Source organism: Poecilia reticulata, chromosome 4, assembly GCF_904066995.2.
Source record: "Poecilia reticulata chromosome 4, P_reticulata-male-v2, whole genome shotgun sequence".
Taxonomy (NCBI): Eukaryota; Metazoa; Chordata; class Actinopteri; order Cyprinodontiformes; family Poeciliidae; genus Poecilia; species Poecilia reticulata.
The window spans coordinates 5,434,849-5,455,923 of record NC_088833.1 but is presented as its reverse complement, the minus strand read 5'-3'; the positions used below and the strand labels follow the sequence as shown (position 1 = coordinate 5,455,923).

Here is a 21,075-nt window from a genome sequence, read left to right as displayed (position 1 = left end):
GGGCCAGTTTACTAGCATGGACCAGTTTAAAAGCACATTTAAAAAGCATGCAAAACTTTGAACTTTTCAAAACGTAAAGTAAGTATAGCACAGTGGCAAACCTAACGAGGCATGACCACCCACCTAAATGGACAAGCCACATAGATCAGAAAGCAGCATAAACCACTTTCTGCTGGTCTATTCAATGAAATGCCTCCGAAATAAATTGAGGTTTGTGGTTGTAACAAAAAAAAAGAAAAAAAAAGAAAAGGGTATAAACAGAAACTTTTCAATTCACAGTGGGGTTTTTGAACCTCAGCAGTTAAAGTGTTCACTTTGGATTTTTAGGGATTAAAGAAGGTCAGGCGTTACAAAAATATGTTTTGATACGAGTCCCAGATCTTTTTATTTACGTGGATCAAAAGGAACTGAAAACCTGACTTTATACTTGATAATGGGAATCAGCAGTCTAACATTTACAAGTGCTCTGATGTTCACCTTCAAAGTAGAATGCACAGGTACAAACATAAAGGGATCTCCATCCAGAGACTGTCGGGGTTTAATTAGGCTGTCTGATCACTTATGAAAGCTTTGCCACTCAACAGAAATGGAAGCAAAACAGTCTAGACAGCGCCAAAAGTGGTGGAATAAATCCAAAAGAAGAGGAGAGAACATCACAGTCACTACAACATGGGCCAATTATACTTAACTGCCTTCTTTCAGAACTGGGTCAGTGGGTCTTTCTCAGTCAAACGAGTGCATGTGTGGTCTGGATGGTTTGGTTTCCACATGTGAGAGGACTCAGCAAAATTTCCCAAGAGGCAATGCTCTTAATGCATCCAGTGGAGACAGATGTTTGCTTTGAAAACTTAGGTTTAAATCAGGAGACTACAAAAAGAAGAACCTTGTATTACTTCTGTTGAATTAACCATATTTTAAAAAGTACAGGAGTAGACACTCCAATAGGGGAGAATCAAATATTCTATGCAATAATGAAATATAATACTAATAAATAAACATTCATTAAAGTCTCTTGCGGTTCAAATCCTCCTGATAACGCTAAAGCGGCTCGCTCAATATGCCCTGTGAAATAGCAGTTCCCTCAGCCTGTTTCCTTTGAATCCAATCTCCTTTTGAGAGATTACTTTGAGGGATTAGATGTTGCATCTTCAAACGTAGTTATGGAATTTACTCTTGGTGGCACCTGAGTGCAGCAGAGTAGAAATTCACACGCATCAAGCAATGTGAATTGACAGATAAACCACCAGTTATGGAGTCCCAGCATCAACGATATTCTTAAACTAAAGATTTACCCATCGACAATACTCTGGATTCCCCAAATGCATTTTAGTGCAGTCATTCCTGAGGACGGGGTCAGGTTTTCATATGGGAGTCACAAAACATGGGATCATTTTCAGAAGTAAAATTTTAAATAAAGAATATTTAAAATGGCATATTGGTGCTTGTTGTAAATTGTTTTGATAAAACAGTTACAAAACAATTCCCTGCTCTCTAGTTTAGCTGTCAAACAACCAACTGACTTGATAACAGAATAAAAACATCAGTACCAAAAGGAATCTATTCAGAGTGGAAGTTCTATGTCCTAGATGTGATGAGGGCACATGGATGCTAGAAGGCAGTAAGTGGTCAGATCTACCTAACTGTGTCCAACTGCTAATGAACTTTGAAGCTTTTCTTAAACACTTTAAAAGAAAATTCCCAGACAACCATGTCTAGATATGCAAGTTAGTCTCTACAATGAGACCAAATCACTTGCAAAGATCCTAGTATGTATTGTTTGAATTATCAAGATTTTATTGTATTATTTTTTATTTGAAAACTACATTAAAAATCATAGTTTGACCAATAATCTTTTACAAGCACAACAAACAAAGAGTAGAGGTTTTTCTTCCCTCTTCCAATCTGAGTGTTTTACACCAGAGGGTCTGTAGTCCATCTGCTGGATACAAAATAAAAAGAAGATGAAGCCACATATTAGACAAGTTGCAAAAAAAAAAAAAAGAAACACCACATACTGAGGGTAATAGTGAGGCTGTACTGTGCTGTTGAGGGGTACCAGCACTTTATGCCCTTTTAAAAAGTGATGCAATCAATGAAAGAATAAGAAGAGTGTTAATACATCAAAAGACATCAAACACTCCCAGGTCAGTGATCAATCAATATGACAAGCCAGGATCATGCAATAATCAAGGAGCATCAAGAAACTCTTCTATATGAAACGGAGAGACTGTTACTTTCAAGATTCACTTATTTCTATGCTAGTGAGATATGGAACTTAATGGCATAAAAAAATGTCTACCAATAGTGCCTCAATGTTGCTTATAAATGTATTAAAATAAACATTTGCTTAACATAGGTCTTATAGAGAATTCAGATTTGGTCCTCTGAGCCCAATGTTGGAAAACTCCAGAACTAAAGAGTGATTGCCTATAACCAGGCTTTAAATTAGATTAAGGCCTTCTGAAGCTTTCAACTAATCATTTTAAACTTGTATGGTTTATTAAAGACAAATTCTTAAAAAGGTCCTCCGATCGGATAGGCATTAAACACAAAAGGATAAAGCAGATGCATGCAGGGTCACAGCACTATGCTTTGTGTTCACAAAGAACAAAAAAAACACCAATGCATTTGGTTTTTAAGTGTGTGTTTGTGAGAGGTTGGTGGCCCCCTAGGCTCCATTGAGAAGGCGTCACCCTGCTTCCAAACATTCAAGCTCTCAGTTCAATGATGCGTAGTAGGGTATGGGGGTGTGTAGAGAGAGAGAGCCGTCACTGGCCAAACACACAATGGCCAGTCTTTTTGGCTGCAAAAAGACCGAAAGGAAGGGAGGTCTGACCCTGAGCATTAATGGCATGCTGCAAACTTGACCGATTCCATTTAAAACAGTTATTTTATATATTTGGCTCCTTTAAGCAACATCTTTAAAACAAGCCTTTCCAAAGCCGATCAAACCGGACCAAAGTCTGGCATTGCATCTTAGATCTTGAGATCTTTGATGATGCTACAGCAACTACAGCACATTAATGCTATTTTTTACTTCAAGAACACCAATAATCTTCTCATAACAACTCAGAGATGGAGCACTCTGCAACATATGATCAGAAAAGCAACTGCACACTTTCCCTACAGATCAGAAGAGAAAATAGTGGTCATTTCCATTCCTCCATTTTTCTTTAATCTCCCGTCAGATGCTTCATTTCAGCGGTGTCAGAACAGAGTTATAATGAAGCACACGCCAGGTGGATGTATTACACTGCTAATGTGAAAATGTTGAAAATATAGACTGTGCTTGTGTGTGAGTGTGCATAATTTTGTGTCACAACCATCTCCTTTTGATAACTAGCGCTGCTGAGCAGGAGCAACATCATCAAAGAGAGACTCACCTCTCCGGCACCTCGTTCCAACATCCTGCAATGAATGACAAACAAAATCCCCTAAAGGTAAAAAATGATCCGTTCCCAGGCTTAGAAGCTGGAGAGGGTTGTGTACGAAAAAGAGATGTGTTGTGTGAAACCAACATTAGCAGCTTCATTTAAAGGCAAGCTGGAGGAAAAACTGCAAATGAGGAAATGTGGCAAGACATGAAAATGATTTTTTTTTAAGCACATTCTCCAAAAACAGTCAGGTCAGGTCAAATGTTACTCGCCAAACAGCAGAATGACAAAAAGTCAAAGCAATAGTTTGCACAGCCAAAACAAATGACCTTCAAAACTTTTACCAATTTGCCAACATCTTCTGGAAACTTGGACTTAATTTGTTTGGGAAGACATTATTTAGATCTGTAATGCCTCATGTCAAATCAGAAAGAAAGAAAATATAAAATTGTACATTGCTGTGCTTCACAAAGCTCACTCTTCTCTTTTATAGACTTGTCATGCAAAGGTCATTTTTATGCTTAAAATAAAAAGAAACCCATCATTTGTTATTATTGTCCCAGTTTAGACAACCATAACCTAAAAAATAAGCTACATCAGCTGTAACTCATGTACTGCTAATCTTGGAGGCATGATAATATTGTGCTATTAGTTATAACGTTTTACCATAAATGAATAATTATTGAACATGCATGTAAACTTGTTCCAAAAAATACAACATAATCATGAGAAGTAATCTTTTCACAAACATCTAATCAAAAATAATCAACAAGCTATGTTACTGCATATCATTAACTGAAAAGTCAGTTAAGGAAATTATGATGTCGATCATTCTACAGCAAAAATGAACATTTCTTTGCCATAATCAATAACGTTAACTGTATACATTTTGATCTTAGTTACATCTAGTGCTGAGATAGAAAACTGAGATCTTAATCTAGCATTCACTTTCTGAATGCTGGGTTTTTTCTGACTTCTTCAAAAATGTTGCACCATCTTTTCGTGTCAGCAGGTGTTGGAATAGAAAATATATATTTTGCTCTCTCTCTGAAAAAGAAAGCATGTTGCCCAGACACGTGCAGAAAATTTTAAACTCCAGCTGCTTTACTTTCGTGCTCACAGCAAGTGGGGAAAAAAAAAAAAAACACATATTGATGGAATACTAGAAAAAAAATGGGGATGTAATGAATTAGGCAACAAAATATAAAATGGAAATTGAAAAGAATGCACAGAGAAAGATGGGAAAAATAAAACCAAACTTTGTATAAAACTTTTTAAACACGAACTTGCAGTGATATCTCAGTGTAAACCCAGCAGCCTGGTATTAGCAGTTATGTTTTATTCATCAGCGTTCTTTACTTGTCATTTCATGTGCCGCTCTCTAACTACATGCAGCAGGCAACAGAGCACCAGGTGAAAAACAGGATTACAGCAACTGTAAATAATAAAAATGGAAGCCGAGCAGATATTCGGTTAATCTGAGTTGGGGATTAGCGTGATGATACCCCGTCACATGCCGCAGATTGGGGGAGGGGCCTCAATAACGGAGCAACACAAGCACCCAGCCAACGCCGAGCTTAATGTGCGCAGTTAGGGAAAGAGGATTGTGGTATTATCAAAGTTTGACTTTGAACTGCGAGTGACTTTGCAGCAGAGGCAAACAAACCCAGGTAACACGTCAAAAACAAAGTAATTCTGTCAGAGGGGTGCTGCACAGAAGGAGGAGGGAAGATAATGAAAAGGAGAAACAAAAGCTTTTGAAATAAAGCCTTTGTTTATTACCAAAGTTTTCTTGCTGTGTTAATGCCACTTTGAAACTTCCTCCAACTCACTCACTGTTCCTCCTGTTTATTCTGAATACTTTCTGCCGTCTCTTCTGTATTTTGATGTCTTTAAAGAGCAGTTGCAGATGTGTTCAGTGTTTTTGTAGCTCCCCAGGTTGATGAGGAGGACTAAGTTATGACTTAAAGCATCTGGACTGACTGTAGCATCAGCAACAGTTGAGTGAGTCACTGTTTTTGGTCGAATGACTCAGATGCTGGGAAAAATGATTAGATGCTGCAGCTCATTATGAAAAGTTAAATCAAGGAGGAGGAACGCTTGAACAGAGTTGTTATTTTTTCGTTCAATAAAGCAAACTGTGTGATTCCTCCAAACAGCTGATCAGCAGCCAATTTAAATGGTTGCTGCTGTGTGCCTGCTCGTTTAAGTGGCTGCAGGAGCTCAGACCCGTCTGTGCTAAAAGTGAAACCAACATGTTCTGAAGTCTGACCAATTTAGTTTTCTTTATGGCAGAACCGTCCAGAAGAAAGCACTAGGGAGGTAAAGTCACATAAAACAGAGACGTCTTCAGCTGCCTCTAGATTATTAGAAAGGTGTGCATGTGTCAAAGTGGCTTAAGAGACAGAAGTGGGAAGATGAGAAGAAAGAGAGGTGTAGGCCAATAAATGAGCAAGAAAGACAAACAGATGGAGACACGGAGGAAAAGGAGTCAGAGGAAATGCCTCAGGCCAGCACTGACCGCAGCTAAAATTACCCTGCTGTCGTTTTGCTCCGCTGAGCCCAACACCTACTCAGCACACCGGCTAATGTTCTCTTGTAGAGCATGGTGCACCGTGTCATAAAGGTGGAAACAGGAACATTTTGGACCTTTTATCCATCAGTGCAGCAGGGACACCTTGTCGTTTTCTCTAACTGTCAAATGTACATGAAATTCAGGTATTAAAAAGATTTGTTTCCCTCCCCAATCACTATTTTATCATTATTGATTCATTTTTTTTATATTTATTAGTAATTCTGAAAACAAAAATAGAGGCACATTACATGTGGTCAAAGCAAGGCAGCCTTTAACTGCAGGAAATATTGATTTACAATCACCATTGCAACGTCATTTTTTGCTAAACTGCAATTGGAAGGGACGGCTTAGAAGCGATATTTCATTGGAGGTAATATTTCAAGTGTCACATATTTAGACTAATACATCTGACCAGTAGGTTGGGCTCCAAATGCCCTTCATACACATCAGAGGAATATTTTTAATGGCCAAGATGCTAAAGATTATAGACATTGGGTGGGGGAAAAATAAAAATACTAATATTAGGACAATGCTTAATAATATGTCCAATGCCAGAATTGTTAATGCTGCCAAAAGTCTGAAGATGTACTTTGACTACTCATTTCATGTTGTTCATTTTTCACCGACATCCACCTTATTCACAAACTTTAATTGTCTTTGCTTGCTCTTCTTCATCAAATCATTTCTAAATGTCAGCATGCGTCTCAAAAGAGTGCATCTTGTTTCTTTCCACGATTAATCATCTCCTGCAGAGTTTTTCAATCCTGCTCCTCAGAGCACAGTGAATGTTTCCTCACTTTAACACACCTGATTCAGATGATTGAAGTTCAGCGAAAGCTTCTAATCATCCATCAACTGAAATCAGGTGTGTTAAAGCAGGGACCCATCTAAAACATCCAGGGCCTCCATGACCAGGGCTGTGAAACACTGATTTAGTCCAGCAGCAAACTGGAATAAAAATAAGCTAAACAAAAAGAATAACATTAAGGAGGAAATTGCAAATAAAACATATTTCTTTAGAAACATGATCTACAAGGATCTCTTGCATAATGTGTCAGTGACATACCGTATTTCTGAACAAAACTCAGAGAATCCCACTGTGGTTTAGAAATCCCAAAGCACCGAAGTGGGACATTTTTCTCTGGAGACTACAGCAGTGCAGCTGCATGCTACACATATATATGCACCCAGACAGAGTAGTTCAACTGTTACATTTTGCAGTTTAAACCTTCACACAAAAGGTATGAAATGAAGCAGTAAAGTACTTGGCTGATGAAATTATGAAATTGGCTGAATCCAATTTCATAATTTCCTCCTTCCTTTAATCTTTACCTAAATGGGGATTTGGGAAATTCTTCCCTAATGAACTGGCTCAAAGTTTTGGCTTTTAAAGCACATTTTAACTTCCCATTACAACACAATATATAAAGGTGGTTCACAAAAACAAATACAGCACATATGTTTCTTAAAATAAGTATATTTTACTAGCAGAAAAACTGTTAATGTTCAGGAAACTTTTGCAGGTATTTTGAATTATTTAACTGATTAGCGAGTGACAATATTGTATTTTTTTTCATCTGTAAAGCTTTCTGAAATGAGTAACGAAAGCCATTGAACATTTTGATAATCATTTTTTTATCGATTTCTTTAAAAGAGCTTCTTTCATCTTTGTATCCAGCTTCATTCTAAACCATTTCACTGATGATGAAATTCACTAGTCTACCTCCCTCAGTGTCCACACACAGGTGTTGATTTCAAAGTGACATGGAAGCTTTTAATAGTACAGTGCATTCACTGATCTGATTGGCTATCGACTGAGTACCAGCTCTTTTCTCTGTGCATCTCTAATCTGAAAAGGATACAGAACTTGTGATTTCACCAGACAGAGTCTCGTTTGAAAAACTATTTTTTGCCTTTTATGTTTCACATTCTTTTTCAAATAGGACAGGAAAAAGCCCACTAAAAGCTCCTCTGAGGGCTTGATAGCCGTTAACATGGCACGCCAACGCTGGTTTACAAAACTTATTAGCTTTTTGATGGTGCATCCGCCTCTTGTGGAGGATTTTAATTTCATACTTGCTGACACCAACCAGTACTTGATGTCACTTCAATTTAAGAGTCATTTTTAGGCTTATGATTAGGGGTTACCCCAGGAAAAGGCAGCTTGGTTCGGTGCAGCGCATCATGCACCTCGTCTCTCTGGCCTCACATTCAATTTACATTTCTGGCCCCAGCTGCAACAGTCTGCGTGTGCATGTGTGTGTCAGCAGGTGACCAACATGTGTGCGTGCATGTGTGTGTGAGTGATTTCAATGCCTTTAGCGCCTAAAACCCATCTCTGCAGTCTCTTATAACACCATCATGTGTGTGTCTTTGTGTGAGGAGGGTGGTGTGTGTGTGTGTGTGCGTGAGAGAAAGGCAGATCTCTCTCAAACACCCACACACACACAAACGCATGGCAGCAGCGTGAAATGCGTTGTGATGTCTTCTCTATGGGAAGTTGGTCTCAGACTGAAGCTGAGACGCTCCCCATCTAAGACTCATTGTCTTGCTGTGACACACAAACACACATGAGTGCACACACGCTCATATACAGCTCCACAACATTTTTCCCACCCTGAGGTGTTGAGTTTGTGCCCCACAGCTTTTAGGCGTTTTGCAATCCTTGGTTTTCCAGGTTCATAAAGGGTTCAAGACTTAAGGAGTTGGTGTTTTTTTACCAAGTGCATGTTATAATTTAGGGTTAAATCCTTCGGAAGCTTTAGCTGGCCGCTGACTAAAGCTTTGACAGATTAATATTCAGACACAGAATAAAGCAACAACTGTACTTGTGTTGCACCTTTGCACAAAGTATTTTCAAGGCTGATTCCTGGGACATTTGGAAACTTTCACAGTTATGTTTTAATGGTGGATTGACAGAAATTGCATGCTATGTTCTGGAAATTTTTAGCACTAAATGCTCTTTTACAGCACAAGTTATATTTTAGATTTAATCAATTTAGACTTTTGTTCCACACTACATTTTATGTCATATTTGGCTTTTTAATTATCTCAAGTAGATGCAGTGGAAACCTGCTGTATGGCTACCTGCTCAGTATGGAAGAATGACCACTGAGCAGAGCAACTGTTAACAATGGTGTGTTGGCATTTAATTGGAAAATAAATAGATCCTATCCTTTGTAAAACAGAAAATATGATTAGAAATACTTAACAGCCCTCAAAAACATGTGATCCAAATCGGAAAAGTCTCAGAACTTTCTCTTAATAGTGAACATCACAGACTAAAACATCATCATAATCATTGCTACTGTTTATTTTGGTCATATTTATGGAAAACTCCATCAAATCACATGTTTACAAGCTGCTTGATCAAGGCCGCTAGGCAAAGGAGAAGAACATGCCAATTCAAGAAAGACGTGACAATTTAAGTTTATGATTATTGTGATGCCATAAAGCAGATAGATTTTGTATTTTTTATCTTATTAAGCACCAGTGTGAACAAGTATGCAACCTTCTTCTTCAATAGGATTCTACAACCTAAATGTAGGCCATGAAGAACCTAAAGGAAACGGACAGTTCCGATGTTTGAGCATAAATGTGAGTAGGAGTACTGCATTTAGCCACAAAGACAGCTCAAATGCACCAAAAACCATAACCACCATCACCACTTTACTGTCTCCCAGGGAAACAAGAGGTGTGTTGAGAGTGAAGTAGCGGAGAGAGGAAGAGGAAGATGAAAGACTAAAACAGCAGAATGATGAACACAAAAGGACCATTTTAAATGTACTTCTTTACAAGGACGGTAGGAGGATACTTCAGGAGAAACCTAACAGAGTACTCTAGAAGCTTGTTAACTTACTCTGATATACTAACCTTGTTATAATAAATGGCCCAACAGAATACAGTAATGGCCTAAGAAGTGCAACAAATACAACATAAATCCCTCTAAGTAGAACATAGAATTAGGGAGTCTGCATTAGAAATATACAATTTCATCTTGTGATCTTGATGTATTTCACTCCCAGTTTTAGTCGCTCTTTAAAACAAGTATAAGAACACTTTTCTAGTGTTTGAAAGAAATCCTTGCCACTTTCTGTCCATCTTTCAAATTTGAAATAAAGATTGGAAACAGCCAAAGAAGTGCTGGTAGGATAAAAGCAATGGCCACTTCCCCCGCTCATTTTAGCCTGTATTTTTTCTATCTTTGGAAATTCTCCAGAAACGCTTGTTCCTATTTTCCTCCCATCATTTCTGCTCTACACCATCTTGCTTCTCCCAGTCAAATTTGTCCCATCTTTTCTCCGCCTCCCTCTCCTGTTCAGCCTCCACCCCCTCTCCGCAGAGCTCTTGCTGGTGATATTTGGTTTTAGGGAGGGGGCGCAGCGGCAGTCCTGGCATCTGTTCGAAGGCCTGGCGCCTTGCCAGTCACCGAGAATCACGGCAGCAGCCGGAGTCATGCTGTTGGATTTATCTCCAACCAACCTGTCAGCTGATGCCCTTTGTGGATCTGAAGCGAGTGGCCGCAACCTTTTTGGCATTGGCACTGTCAAGGTGAAGCAATAAATGATTTAAAAATGGCACAAGAGAGTCGATTAATGGACACTAGAATGCAGAGGAAATGAGACAGCCTTTTAGGAAGAGACACTTTCACAGACTAAGAGCTGGAGCCTTCAAAGAAAAGAATGACACCGGGTAGCAAGGGAGAGAGGGAACAATAGGGGAAACGTACATAAAGGTAGAGGCTGAGAAGATGAAGTGATTCAGAGAGTGAGAGCAAACCCAGGAGAGAAGCATACCCACATCTGAAGCTTACAAGATATGTAGCAAAGAGAGTGAAGAGAGATGAAAGTCACAGACCTCATTTCCACCACAGACAAAACGTCTCTCTGTAAAGAACAGTGGATGACCTTGTGTTTTAAGGTACATTTCTTACATTCTCTCTGAGCAACACTTACACCAAGCAAAACAAACAACACCTGTTAGGCAGAAGGCAAGCTCTTTAAAAGCTAATTCTACCTCACCTCCAGTATTGTCCACCATCAAGAAACTCAAATCTCCGGAGTCACAGAGACGCAGTCAGAATTTTTATTCTTTGAGGGTTCAGCACGTCAACGAAGCAAGATGAGGAACCATGTGGTCTTCATTATAAGTATTAAACCATCTAACCACAAATACAACCACTTTTAAATCTTCTTAAATGACCAACGTATGATCATACCACAAATACTGGTCTTGTTCTTCAATCAGCTTAAGAGAGAAAAAACAAGGTTTCTGCTGCTTGGTGAAATTCAAATATTTCATTGTTTACACATGAAAGTGATTAAGCATTTTAAATGCTGGCCAGTGATTTGGTTGAGTAGATGTATCGAGTTATGAGATTTTTAAAAGTTACTTCACATGTCAAAGTGATCTTAATGAGATGCTAGTGAAAGTGAGCAATGTTTTCTCCATCTTTGTGGAGCACAAAGTAATGCAGGGCTGACCCTCCCACACCTGTTGTTCACTGCTGTCTAAAACAACTTTTTTTTATTTTTTATTTTTATTTATTTACAAGCAAGACAAAGCTGTGAATGTTTCTGGAAGCCCCTGGTAAAAGCCAGTCTCTTGTTATATGCTTTGCTTCTGTACAGAGAGTCTGGATACTTGGCTACTGAGAAAAGATTGGTTGTGATTGCGGGTAGGACTTTACCCAATCGCTGACATTACAGCATTGCATACGGCTGTGACCTGCTAGCTCAATGAAACTTTGCAGAAATTGCGAGTGTTGTAAGCACCTTTTTGAGTAAATAAGGCCACAACATCTCTGCCAGCAATGAAATGTGTTATTCATTCATTCCTCTTGCTCCGACTTTAACTGCTCAAAATTTGGAGACTGAATGGTTTCAAATATTTCCTCCGCTGCCATTGCCAATATTTACTACAATTATAAAACAGCTCAGAAAACTTATGTTATCGTTCAAAACGCCTTTTGTTCCCTGATTGACCCAGTTGAAATTCAACCAGAGAAATCAAGCTTAACGGGAGAAATTCAAGACGGAGCGCTGAAGGGAGATGCGAATTAAAGGGAATTGCACAGGAAGGCAATGGGCAGACTATATTTCCAGAGATGGAGAGCACAGGCAGTTAAGGTGCGAGATCTTAAGGAGCACCACCAATTACTTTAGTTTAAAAGTACTCTGAAACTAAAGTTTATAAGTTAAGAAGTCAACAACAGGATAGCGACCTGAGCAGATAGACTGATCAGCTCATCATACGTGTTTTGCAATATTAAGTATAGAATGCTATAGATCCATTCGCTTGGAAATTACTACTAATTTCAATGAGTGTTCGTTCCATTTTTTTTCTTTAGTCTGTGCATCAAAAAGCACATAATAAATAATATTAGAAATGTGAGTTTAAGACTCATATTACTCACATAAGCATTTTTCACGTTCATTTTTTTGCTGTAAATGTTTGTATATAAACTGCAAAACCATGAAACAATTATCATATCATGAGAATCGCATGCCATTCCACACTTATCAACTTCAAAGATAACCAAGAGACCACAAAAAGCAGCCAAATCTAATAAACTGGAAAAAACCACATGACTTACCATTAATTATTATGACACATAATTCTGCAATCTAATCCCTGAGTGTCAGACATGGCATAATCTCTAAAGCAGTTTTAGTCTATATGCAATGCATTTGTAAGCCTGATTTCACCTATTTAACTCCATACATCAACAGCAGCACAGGGTTAGTAACAAAACAAGCATAAAAACGACATGTAATATTAGTTAAGGCCCCAAATCCGCTTTACTGAGGACCTGAATTAGTAAGAAGTACAAAAAAAATTCCTTTGGTCATGTGACTTTTGATCCTGGATGAGAGGTTTGTGCTGAAAGGGGAATTCCAAAGAGCCCCGAAGAACAAAAATAAAGTGTGTATTCTCAGTCCAGGTTCACTCATTAAAAGTTACTCAGGAGCTGCAAACTGTGGTATTCACACATTCAAATAAAAGCTCATACTGAACACAAGAGTAAAGATCTATAAAATAACAATGCAAGTGTAAATGTAGAAACTCTGGGCTACTTACGACAGTTCTCCTCATCGCTGCTGTCTGAACAGTCATTGTCATCATCACATCTCCAGAGGCTTGGGATGCACACTCCGCTCTTGCACTGAAACTGCCCTATTTCACACTCTGACTCGGTATGAGTTCCTGTGGTGCCAGAAAACAGCAGCTTGTCAGTTTTTTTATGGCTCGGTGGTCTTCAAATTTCAGATTAAGAAACTGATTCTGAAATGTGCTTGGGGGTCGGTTAAAGGCCATTTTAAATTGAACAACGTTTCTCACACTTCAGGAAGTGAACTAATAAAGTAGGAACAACCTGCACAAAGTAACCCATATTTGAGCATGGGATGAGAGAAAGCCTCTAAATTACCCTGTAGATGTATCTGCTTTTGGTGTAACATCCAGATCCAATCAATATTGAAGTATTACTTCCAGTAATGCAGTCTGCTCATGAATGGCTCGCCGGTTCTTCCAATATGTTGACTTTAGTGCAACAATGAGTGCCTACCACGGGTGCTGTGCCGGCATTTAAAAGGATCTGTTTAGCTTGATGTGTTTTGCAGTAATTTAGCAGCTGCAGCGTAAACATTAAAAACAAAGCATTTACAGCCAGCACTTTGCTGATCACATCCCCGCAGGCAGGCATCCGTCCTCTGGCTACAGTCTCAACATCAGCCGCCTGCTTGCCTGTGCTGCTTCCACTCACTGTCACCTCGTGTCACCTGTGTTAACGCTCACAAAACCTGACAAAAGTGACAATTAAGATTGTAATCCCTCCCGAATGCGTGTAGCAGTGGAAGTATCTACCGGAGGCATTAGCGCTGCTCTACTAATGAGACGGACCACTTTGACAGGCGAGTCGTTTCGCGGAAGGCAGCGGTTCCCCCCCCCCAATCACAAGACTTCCTCCCTCCTGAACCTGGAGAAGCGCGACTGCTACGATGCAAATCCCCCCCCCACCCCCTTATCTCCGAGCCAGTAAGTGGCTTACCTTTAGCGTGGCCGCTGAGCTCCATGAGTAACAAATGTAGAAGCACAAGCTTTCCGACGCCGGTCCACATCTTTAGATCCTGGACGGTCTGCGGATGTGATCATGCAAAGTGAGGTGATCTCCAGCTCCAGCCCGTCTGCGGCGGCTCTGTGCTCCTTCCTCTCTGCGGCTCAGCTCGGGAGCGTGTGAGCTCGATCAGCCCCGGCTCGCTGCTTTAGTGAGTGACGCTTATGGGCGGGATAGCGAGTGATGGTTGTTTGCGGTTATAATACCAGGAAGGGAGAAAAAAAGAAAAAAGAAAAAGCGCTACGTTGTCTGGTTGTTAACCAGGAAGAGAAGTGCTGAGTCACTCTTTTGGTAACGCATCACCGGTAGTTATACTCTGAACATGAATGTGAGAAAGTAAAAGGGAAAATAAATCAACTTTGTGGAACTAATACAGGTGGATCTTAATAAATTGGGAAACTATAAAGTCAAGTTACAGTTATTTAATTCCTAAAGTCAAACTCACACATTTTGAGGCTTAACTCTTATTCATTTCAAAAATAGCTTAATTCATATTACTGAGTACACAATCATGGTGGAGACTGCTGACTTGACAGTGAAGGCGGCTCTTTATGGAGTTCTGTATCAAGATGTTGGAAGGTTAAGTGGAAGGAAAACGTTATGGAAAGAGATGAGTAGTTCCTAAAAACACTGTCAGTAGGAAAAGGATCACACCATACCTAATAACCCAGATGAGGTAAAGGCCACTAGTAAAGCAAACTACTGGATTGGTGCACCATGTTTAAATCTATTCTTTCCAGAGGAAAGTAAGTTACATTTAATTTGAAATATCAATCTCACAGAGCCTGGAAGAGAAATGGAGAGACACAAAATCCATATTGCTTGAAGTCCATTGTGAAGTTTCCAGAGTCAGGAATAATCTGGCGTCCATCCATGCTAGCTGCTGAGCTCTTCATGTTTCCCTCTGCTGACAAGCTTCAAGGAAATTCAATTTTTTCTATTTTAAGCAGGACTTACCACCCTCCCAAACTGACAAAAGTACCAATTCCAGGTATAATGACCATTGCATCACTGTGCTTCACTAGCCAGAAAACTCACCTGAATTAAATCCTACAGAAAACATGTATTGCACGGAGGGAGACGAGAGACAACAGGCCCAATAATACAATGATCAGACGGCTGCTATTAAGGAACCTGGACCCAAATAACCTAAATCATAGCATGAGACATTGTCTGTTTTTCTACTATTTTTATGCTGGTTGTTTTTAAACTACTCCAGTGGACCCATGATAATCATGGTTGTTAGAGACACAGCCACCTACAAGTACCTAAAATGTGTGAATACCCGAGACCCCCTCTATAAACTGCCTATTTTAATAGTTCATGCATCAAACATACTTAATATACATTTATACACAGTGGAAACCGCCTTGGTACAATCACAGAAGCTAACATTCATGGTCTTTCCTATCTCCACTCTTGGGAGGGCGACCATTCAGCACCAAGAAAAATAAATAGGGCTTTTGTTGTTAGAAAAATCACAAATTTGTATTCACATTGGCAACAACTATTCATTTTGTTGCAAGAAAATATCAGGGTAATGATGGTGTTATTTGCACAATTGTGTCTCATCAATACTGTTGTACAAGATGTAGATTTTCTGTTCCTTTTCATGGAATTCAGTCGATATATTCTACACTGCTACTTATGTAAATAACGTGTGCAAAGCAGTTGTGTACCTCTTGCAATGCAATGCAAAGTATTTTGTTCTATGCAATCTGAGGTTGACATATTCACCTTACTAGAATAATTATAATCATGGAGTAACCTTATGACCATAATTCAACTAAGCTGAGCTAGAGCACGCACGGTTATATCTGCACAGACACTTAAAGCCAATGAAGTGGCCAGACATAAAGGAGGAGGGGGGAGAATGAAAAGCAGCATTGAAATTGAATAAAAAAGTGTGTTCAATGAGACGGAACCGGCAGGTCTGTGTTTCTGGGCTATAAATATAGGTTTTCGTTTAAATCTGCTACAGTTAATCACGACTCACATGGATGGAAAGACTTTAACTTATGAATTAGCACATGGATTATGAAAAAAACTGCTGGATAAATATGAAGGTAAATCGTAAGACAGGCTCTCAGATGTTATCCCATGACAAAAAAAGAAAGGTTGACAGCTGCAGAAAGCAATCAAATTAGGTTGTGCGTCACTTTCTTATTCAGTAAAATGTTGACAATTAAAATTTCTTCATTCATTCAAATGAAGTATGTGGAAAAAGAAACACATTTCTGTCACTCTAATGCACTTTTTTTGTTTAAATATTTCAAAGCTGCTGCACAGAGGTGTAGTTGGTACCTCTGTTTCCTTGCAGCAAGAAGTCCTGGGTTCAAATCACAGCTTGGTGCTTTTCTGCATCCAGTTTACATGTTCTCATGTGTGTGTGGGTTCTCTCCAGGTGCTCCAGCTTCCTCCCACAGTACAACAACATGACTGTTAAGTTAATTGGTCTCTCTGAATAGCCCGTATAAGTAAGTGTGTGTTCTCTGTGCCTCTGTGTGTACCTCATCTCTAGCCCCAATGAGTCCTGGCACCAAGCCCTCCATCCCTTCAACCATAAGCGGATATAGACTTTGAATGGACAGATGTTTCATTGCTAGGAAATATTTCTTCTATTTTCACATGGTGTCAGGTTTATCTGGTGTCATCCACTGTGAATATGTTTTACTTCTTGTACACATTATGGTTTAATAAATGCACACCAAGCCTAAAGGATTACTCCATGTTTATTGTACCTACATTACAGCCTTGCCGTTGAAGAGGCTCGACGGCTGGATATGAATTGGAGCAGAAGAGCGAGGCAAGTCTTCTGCCCAGATTCACAAAACAGCTGCCAGCAGCAAAGCCCAAAAAAAACAGAGAAGAAAAAACAAATCTATGTCAGTGGAGAAATAGAGCAAATCCATAAATATATTTGATGTAGTAGCTACTTTGGGCGAGCAGCTGTTTCCTGGTTAAAAAGAAATGAAGACTTGATAGAATGGTTGGGAAAGGTTCAAAATGTTTTGAACATACGTGAAAATAAAGGAGGCTCAAGGCTGGATGGGGCCCGTGGCAGAATTTGATCTGGAGGCTTTCAAAATTTCTTCAAGTGGATGGATGGATTTCTAAATTCCACAAATGATAAATTTGTGTAGCTGAGACAACATGAGAACTCTTGGGGTCACCCGGCTTATTTGGGGGCTATAAGCAGCTGCTTAGTGCTTCCTGAGTGTGGTCCATCTGTGGATGAGGGATATCTAAAGGAACTTAACGACTTACTGAGACTTTTCTGAACATTGTCTAGTAGAACTGTCAGGTTCTGGGCTTTTCTTTAAGAAAGGTCTCTCTCCCCTTCGGCTACCCGTTGGGGAGTGGTCTGGAGTGGAGCTGCAAACCTGAAGCTTGTTGGATCATCAGTCAAGAGAGGATTTAAGGAGCCATCGGACCTCTCCTCTCTGCCGAATGATTATCCCTCCATGGTAGTCTCTAGCTCGTGAAAACCTTCTACAGAAACGCTAGGATTTTGGGGTTTTTCTCGAGAAAACCTCGGTCTGTTGTCAACCCTCCTCACTAGCTCTCTGTTCTTTCATTTTCAGGATCTGGTCAGTTTCCATCGGCGAATCTGCCTGCAGCTCTCAAAGCCTCACCTGCCTGCCCGCTCCAGCCCACTGCTCGTTGCCCGTCGGAAAGCCTTTCAAGAAGACGTAAGCTGATAACCCCGGTTACCCATCGCACTTTACCCTCCTCTGGCCAGACCATTAACCTGTTCTCTCCGCTTCCAGGCTTGACTCGGACCTAGACCCACAGATCACCTGTAGAACCTTTGATTGTTCTTTTCTAAAAAAAAATAGTAACTCACCAGTAGTTTCCGGGTCTGATTCTGCATGTGGGTTAGAAGTCTACCGTCAATCATGACAAGAACTGTATTCAAAAATACACATGACTAAATAAGTGAAAACCCACACTGTGAAGGTCTTTTCCTATCTGCTCCCATGCAAGACGTCTGGTTAGCAGTCCATCCAGCCATCATTACGCAAATTAGAGTGAAATGAGAATAAAAAGTGTCCATGGTATTGATTAATAATTCATAATTATTGTGCAAAAAAGTTAATCTTCCAAAATAAATTTTTGCATCATGTTTGACTTCTAAAAATAATAAAACTTTAAATAAAAAATCTAAATAAAAAAGGTGTGCTGAATTTGGAAGAAAATGTCCCATTATGTCTAACATCAGTCTGTGTCATTTCCTATACCTAAGTTTATATCCTGAAAACCTTTTTCATATCTTCCAATATTGCACTCAGGTCTTCTTCACTAAACAAATATCAAATGGTCACAACTTTTTTTCAGCAATATCATCTATAATAAAGCTTTCAGATTACCATTATCTAGCCCAGCTTTTTTCTTTTCCTCCTTAAAGTCATTCAGCATCTTACATCAGTTTTGTTTTCAGCTGTGACTCCCTTCAACATCACTTTTAGATGTAAAAATGGGCTGTCTCTTAACATTTACTTTCTTAACCTTACCAATGCCAAACAGCAAAAACATAACGAGTGAATACAAATTCAAATTTAAGTTTTTTTGGTCTCCAATGAGAATAAGGTTATAAGCAAAGTGAAATTGTAATGCATTGAAGTTAGAACTTTTTAAACCTTTAGCACAAGCACAAATTAATTGCAATTTTTTTAATAGTGTAGGAGTATACTTGCTGTGAAGAGTTGGCAATCATTATTAGAAACTTAATGAAGCAGATGGCTAAACAACAATAATCTACTGGTATAAATATGATTGATGGAAACAATCTCTCCTGTTAAATTCTTGATGCTTATGTCAGGCCGCATTTTATTTTTAAAGGTGTGGAGGAGGAGAACATTTGTGACAAATGTTGCTGCAATTTTCAGTAAGGACAAGATTTTTTCTTCAGCTTAACCAAAAATCTGAGATTCTACAGCAGGGAGGACAAGTATGCAGCCTCTCTTTAGATTGTCTGAGGACAGACTAAGCAGCAGGGTAGTCTTATTTCCGCATCATGCTGTCACTGTGTTTTTACACTCGCATGCAACTGTTTCATATTTTTAACCCTTGAGGTCAGTGCTGAAATTGTGTTCATCTTTCATCCTTGCACACACAGTAGGAGCCAACTCTTGCATTCATCTTTGCCGTAGGACAGAAAGTGGGTCTGACTGAGACCCTCAGACCTTTAAGATGATTACTTTCCTCGTCTGTCGCTTTATCTTTCTGTCTGCTTCTCTTTGGCGGTGTCCACTCTAACCAGTTTCCCCTTCTCCTAGTCTTTATTCTAATCTCAGTATCTGCCCTTTCTTTCCAATTTCCCTTCCCTTTCCACATACCTTTTTCCAATCTGTCCTTCTTTCCGTCTGTCTCTAAACCCATGCTTTGGCTTGAGACAGGTTGTGCTGTTGTGGAAAGCCTATAAAACTGTTAGTCAGCAAATCTCCTGTCTTTCTCTCTGAGCATCACTCATCTATGTGTGACAAAGTGAATGTGAGACATGAGATTCATCAGCTTTCCTATCACAGCTTGTGACCCAGAAGACACAAGGGAGGACGGGTCGTTGCCAGTTGTCTGCTGCAGGGACAGAGGGTACGAAGGGATTTAAATATCATTACATAATAAACCAATTTGGCTGCAGAGGAAAGGCAGGGTTTGGGGAACATCATGCAATAGGATTTATCACTCATAAATGGAAATGTACATTTGTGACATTCATAACTTCAATAGCCTATAACTTAAGGTGACAATAAATAGAAAACTCATGAGGTGCTTCAGCTTAAGTTTCAGCTGTAATAAAGTACAAATGTTTGAGTTTTGCAAAAATGCAAGGAAACAGATTGTCCAAGCAAATCATGAGCATGATCATGATCATGATCATGAGCATCTCTGAAGAAGATATGGTTGCATTGGGGGTTGATAACTCGCCATGGCAACAACAGCTGAACGATGAAGTGGATGACTAAGATGGGTGGAGTTGTCAGCAGCTGAAGAGCCAGTCCAGCTACTGGGACTCCAAAGACAGGGTGGATAGGAGCTGGAAGGCCAATCGGTGTAGGATGAATTTAGTGAAACTATGAGACAGGAAAATGGTGCTTAGCTAACACCATTTAGAGGAGGAATGGAGTACTTTCACCTCAACTGGGTAGAACTCAGCAGTACAAAGAAAGCTTTAAAAATCATTCCAACCAACACACATCTTCAATGACAAGTCATTTATTGTTTTACCTGAGTCCTTGCAGGTGAGGTTTGTGGGTATGTTCACCTGCAATAAGGTCAGAAAGGCCCAACTCTGTAGAATAAATAACAATTCTCTGCTTCACCTCAGAGTAGATGGAAAAGGAGGGTCAAGGGAGAAAATTAAGGAATTTGGATGGATGGATGGATGGATGGATGGATGGATGGATGGATGGGAGATGACCATTTCTTTGATTCAGAAGTTAGATGCGAGTTCCTTCTGCTACAACTCAACACATTTCCATTTTAATCACACTGACCTGCACTGGCAGGGCAGTGAAAAACTATGTAGTGCTGCCAGGATGAATCTGCGCTCTAAGCCAGGCCACTGCTGGAACTGTCAGAGCTAGCATTTCAATTTAATGCTTCAGGGTTTTGCAGCTACATCTTTTTCCCAAAGAAGGAACTGAGACAATGAATTAAGTTTTAAACAAAAGTGGGGAAACAAAGAAAATGCCACGGTATAAGAAAGATGCCAAATTTTAGAACAGCTGCCATAAAATCAGAAAGGAATTTGCTTTTAAACACGAACCACTTATCAGAGCAGCAGTTCTTTTTATGAGGAAACAAACATGGTTTTGGTTGCTTTAAAAAACATTAATTTGGCAGATGCATTTGTCTTGGTTAAACCCAGACATGTCGGTGGATTAGCAACACTTTGCGATTGTTGAAACAATTGCTAAGGCGAAGTAAATTTATCTGTTTTCCAGTAAAATTGCCAAAATATTATTTGATGGTTCAAGTGCCAATAAGATTTCTGTGCTGGTTGTAAC

At 39.5% G+C, this 21,075-nt stretch overlaps 1 protein-coding gene across 4 annotated transcripts in view; it reads right to left on the bottom strand.

Moving 5' to 3' along the window:
• The window catches only part of lrp8 (low density lipoprotein receptor-related protein 8, apolipoprotein e receptor), a 164,446-nt gene extending 150,214 nt beyond the window's left edge, over positions 1-14,232 (bottom strand). For 3 of the 4 annotated variants that reach the window (XM_008406178.3, XM_008406181.3, XM_008406179.3), the window contains exons 1-2: positions 14,000-14,232; positions 13,030-13,155 (exon numbers count right to left, since the gene is read on the bottom strand). In XM_008406178.3, coding sequence (XP_008404400.1) covers positions 13,030-13,155; positions 14,000-14,069 — 196 coding nt within the window. In that variant the 5' untranslated portion in view covers positions 14,070-14,232. The remainder of the gene's footprint in view (positions 1-13,029; positions 13,156-13,999) is intronic. The other variant, XM_008406182.3, reaches the window with a different exon arrangement.
• Positions 14,233-21,075: the final 6,843 nt, after the last annotated feature.